We start from the raw sequence: 4,366 nt of genomic DNA on the forward strand, positions 1-4,366 counted from the left end.
CTGCTGCCTCTCCCTCCCTGCCTGGCAGGGCCTCCTGCCTTCCCCGTGCTCTCTTGCGAAGGGCTTATGCTCCTGCCCTCGTAGCACCGAAAATCCTTGTGCCCCTCCCGGGCCTCTTCCGCATCCCCGCCTGGCCCCGGGCTGCGCGGGGCTCCGTGAGCCTCCGCTGGCTTCCCAAAGGGCCAAAGCGGCCGCGGGGCCGTTGACGGAGGTTTTGCTGGGCGCCCAGGACCCGACCGGGCTCGCATCTGCGAGGTAGCCGAGGTGGCCACCTAGACAAAGCGAACTAATTGGCATGGAGGCGAAGGTGGTGGTGGTGGGAGCGGGATGAGATGGGAAAGGAACCTACGGTGCCTTTTATGTAACCACAAATATTTTTTGTCAATTCACATCAGACGGTCACACGTGGCTGTGGCGGGACCCATATTTCACCTACATTTTTCGTCTGTCTTCAAAATAGGGCGGACTCAAGCTCCTGGGGGTGTCTGTCCGAAAAGCTTGTTCCCACTGTTGAAAGAAGCAGGGAAGAGACGACTGGAGATGGCACTTCTTGGAGCGCGGCGAGCAGGGCCCACGCAGGCAGTCGGGCCGCTCTCTCCCCGCGGGGGCGGCCAGCCCAAGGAGCCGGGGCAGCGGCGAGCCTGCTAGGCAGTGCCTTCCTTCCTTCCTCCTGATGAACAGGGCTCGCTCATTTCGGACCGCGTCCCCGAGCCGTGCTTGACCGCTCACCTATACATTTTTTTTTCCTCCTTCTCTCTACCTCGGTAATGACGTCCACCAAGGGTGAAATGATGGAAAGTATATTCATAGGCATGATTTCCATTAAGTATCAATTAACCTGGAGCCTCAGCCATGCGTGCACAGCGTCAAGGGTAAATGTGTGCCTCTTTTCCCAGTGCTCGCCTGCAAGGAAATGACCCGGAGGGCCCACTGGCAAGGGGGCCCGGCCACTGCACGCTGCCGCCCTTTGGACCCTCTCAGTTGCCCTCTCTGACGCTCCCGACTCCCTGCACCGGGCATCGGCTCACTCGGCGGGTCTCTGCCCTTCCAGGCCGGCGGTGGAGGCCGCGCTTCAGTGTTTAGCCGCGGATCTGAGGCCCGGACAACGCAGTCTGGGACGGCTGGGCGGCGTCGCCCCTGGCAGCGCGCCCGCGGTTATCGTGCGGTATCTGCGCGGCTGCCTCACCCCTGCGCGATTTCGGCGGCTCCTGGCGAGCGTGCACCGGCGGGGGGAGCGGGGCCGTCGCGGCTGGGGTGGATTCGGGCAGGGCTGGGCCGGGTTTTGTTCTTGCTTGAGGAGCCGCACATGTAAACTGAAGCCAAAAGCCCCCCCTGAGCTCATGAGCGTGTGTGTGTGTGCGCGCGCGGGCTGCTGTGTGCCTAATAGGAAATAGTAAAAGCAGTGAGGCAGGTCATTTTGGGAGCGATTATATTCCAGCCCTGGTCACCACATACACGGAGAGCAGGAGCGGGGAGCGCACGGCTGAGCGGCGACGGCGACATGAGGGCGGCGTAGAGACACCGGCGGCGACGGCAGCGGCGGGAGCAGCGCCCCGTGCCCGCGCCCCCGCCTGTCTCGGCCCCCTCCCCAATGAGCTCCTACTTTGTCAACCCGCTGTACTCCAAGTACAAGGCGGCTGCGGCGGCGGCAGCGGCGGCGGCGGGGGAGCCCATCAATCCCCCGTACTACGACTGTCACTTCGCGCCCGAGGTGAGCGGCCGCCACGCCGCCGCCGCTGCCGCCGCCGCCTTGCTCTACGGGAACGGCGCGGCTGCCGCCGGCTTCCAGCACGCCGCGCACGGCGGGGCGGGGGGCGGCGGCGGCGCGGTCGCGGACTTTTACCACCCGGCCGGGGGGAGCCCCACGGCCGCCTACCAGCCACCTCCTCCTCCCCCCGCCGCGCCTCCGCCTCCTGCCCCCTGCAGCGGGGTTACCTGTCACGGGGAGCCCGCTAAATTTTACGGATACGATAACTTACAGAGACAGCAGATTTTTACGACACAGCAAGAGGCCGAGCTGGTACAATATCCTGACTGTAAATCGTCCAGTGCTAATATTGGCGAGGAACCAGACCACTTAAATCAGAGCTCGTCTCCTGCTCAAATGTTTCCCTGGATGAGACCACAAGGTTGGACGCAGTCAAAAATTTGCTTCCATCTCACTTCTGAATTTGAAACTTTATTTTCTTCCTCCCGCTTCTTTCTCGCTGCATCTCGCTCCCTGCCTCTGCCTTCTCCTCTCTCTGCCTCTCTCCCCGCGATTCTACCACCGCGGTGGCTTGCGATAATAAAGCGATACAGTAAGCAAACAGAAACCTTAGCAGAAGGTGGCTGCCACCCCACGAGTGGCCTTAAAGTCTCCTCTTGAACACAGAGAAGCAGCCGACAAGCTCGCCTGGCACTCGCCGCCGCTGCCTGAAGGGGAAGGGTGCGGGGCTATGGGGTGCCGGCTGCCAGATAACAAAGTGACCTCGTAAAACTCGGATCCCTAAACCCCGATGCAGCGAGAGAGCTGAGGGGCTTCGTGCATCTGCTATCGCTATTTTTCCCTCATTCATGTGTACGGTTCGTGCCATGCGCTTTATTTCCCCTGCGTTTCTGTGGGGCTTCTCGAGAGAGAGTTCCAGAGAGACCCGAGTCCCCACTCCCCGTCCGCGCCTTGTTTAGAACGACCACGCCAACCTCCAAAACCCCATGTTTTTGTTTTAAACAGCAGCGCCGGGTAGGAGGAGAGGAAGACAAACATACAGCCGATTCCAGACTCTAGAGCTGGAAAAGGAGTTCCTCTTTAACCCCTATCTGACCAGGAAGAGGAGGATCGAGGTGTCCCACGCACTAGGACTCACCGAAAGGCAGGTAAAGATCTGGTTTCAGAATAGAAGGATGAAATGGAAAAAAGAGAACAACAAGGACAAATTCCCTACTTCCAGACAGGAGGGAAAGGAAGGGGAAGCCAAAAAGGAAGCACATGATCTCGAAGAAGACAGAGCTGAAGGCCGGACAAATTAAATTTGGCCCTCAAAGCTTTTGTGAAAGGCTATCAAAAATAACCAGCGCCATAGACAGATATCTCGGCCCGTCCCCCTGGGACGTGTCCCTCCACTTGACATTTATTTGCCTCGGGTCTTTCAGTTGCTTGTGATTTTGTTTTGTTTTTTAAAGTATTCGGAACAATCTCTAGTTTTAACAGTTAATCTACTTATTTTGGAAATTTGATACAGAGTTTGTAGCAGTACATTTCTAATTATATATATATATTTTAATCTTAAAAGACGGTGATTGCAAGAAACGACATAAAGTTCCTAATAATAAATACCAATAAGCAAGACATTTAAGAATGCTTTATTAATCAAGACAAGTGCACTTGTACTATTTTAATTATTATTCTTATCTTATATTGGATAAATTAAAGAAATTTAATAAATAAAAGATCTCATAAATATATTTAACCTTTTGCTATTCATATTGGATTAAAATAAACCAAATTTATTTAAAAAATGAATAGGCTCCCTGATATCCTTTTTGTAATCCACTCCTTCACCAACCTTCAAAGCATCTGCGGATATGGACTAACTCTTCACTGCGCCTTTCCCCCTCCCTTTCTCCGATGCTGAGTGTATCTGGGTGTGGAACTAGTGCATTGTATACAAAAAATGGGTTTTGTTTCCTTCACTTGCACACTCTGCCACTGCCACCGACATAGCGGGAGCCGCCAGCCACAGGCTGGTCGAAGCAGCAGCCAGAGGGGATGTGGCCCAAGAGCCGGGCTGAGACCACGCTGCAGCCGGGCCCTGGAAGCCCCCTCGACGTGTGCCCCTCGGCCTTGCCTTCGCCTTTTCCTGTGCCAGATCCCGAGGCTGCGGGGTGGCAGGGCACGGGGGGCGCTGCCGGCGAACACAGCCCTTTACCCAGCGGAGCAGCCCGCTGCCGGATCGGCTGGGGGCAGAGGGGACCGGAGCGCAAGCCGAGCTCCTACGGGACCCGAGGGCTACTACCGGCCGATGCGTGCCTTCCAGCCTCGCCATGCAAACAGCTGAAACAGCAGGCCGACCGTCCCGCGCGGATGGCAGCCAAGCAGAGAAATTCAATTTTTTTTTGTGGCCTTGCGTAGGACTGTAATGATCTTTGATCCCAAACCACACGTAAAGGGGGGGGGGGGAAATAAAAAGGCCTTTTCCTCTCAGAAACTTATTGTCTCACGGTTTGGATGCGTTTCCCAGCGGAGGCTACAGCCGGTGAGGGCAGACCCTGTCACACAGTTCCCGGAGCCATGGGAAGAGAAGTCTCTTCTCATAAGTGGAACAGTTTAATTTATCTCCCCCTCTTCCCTCCCTCCCCTTACTCCTGCTCCGCGGCAGGGTCCCGC

General features: G+C 56.6%; 1 protein-coding gene across 5 annotated transcripts; it reads left to right on the forward strand.

Moving 5' to 3' along the window:
- Window positions 1–1,367: 1,367 nt before the first annotated feature.
- On the forward strand, window positions 1,368–3,498 carry HOXD8 (homeobox D8). 5 transcript variants are annotated; one of them, XM_065068857.1, is made up of 3 exons: window positions 1,389–2,129; window positions 2,714–2,856; window positions 2,931–3,498. In XM_065068857.1, the coding sequence occupies exons 1-3, from the start codon at window positions 1,592–1,594 to the stop codon at window positions 2,970–2,972; spliced, it is 723 nt and encodes a 240-aa protein (XP_064924929.1). In that variant the 5' UTR covers window positions 1,389–1,591; the 3' UTR covers window positions 2,973–3,498. The 5 variants fall into 5 exon arrangements, with proteins under 5 accessions (XP_064924928.1, XP_064924929.1, XP_064924931.1 ...); XM_065068859.1 differs by having other exon boundaries at window positions 1,390–1,711; window positions 1,982–2,129; window positions 2,717–3,498; XM_065068858.1 differs by having other exon boundaries at window positions 1,391–1,711; window positions 1,982–2,129; window positions 2,714–3,498.
- Window positions 3,499–4,366: the final 868 nt, after the last annotated feature.

This window comes from Columba livia, chromosome 7 (assembly GCF_036013475.1).
Source record: "Columba livia isolate bColLiv1 breed racing homer chromosome 7, bColLiv1.pat.W.v2, whole genome shotgun sequence".
Lineage (NCBI taxonomy): Eukaryota > Metazoa > Chordata > Aves > Columbiformes > Columbidae > Columba > Columba livia.

What these genes read in the sequence shown, in the direction of transcription:
- HOXD8 (XM_005514205.3), top strand. Translation starts at nt 1,592, where the DNA reads ATGAGCTCCTACTTTGTCAACCCGCTGTACTCCAAGTACAAGGCGGCT. An exon ending in TCCCTGGATGAGACCACAAG is followed by an intron (nt 2,130 to 2,713) that starts GTTGGACGCAGT and finishes TGTTTTAAACAG; the next exon opens with CAGCGCCGGGTAGGAGGAGA.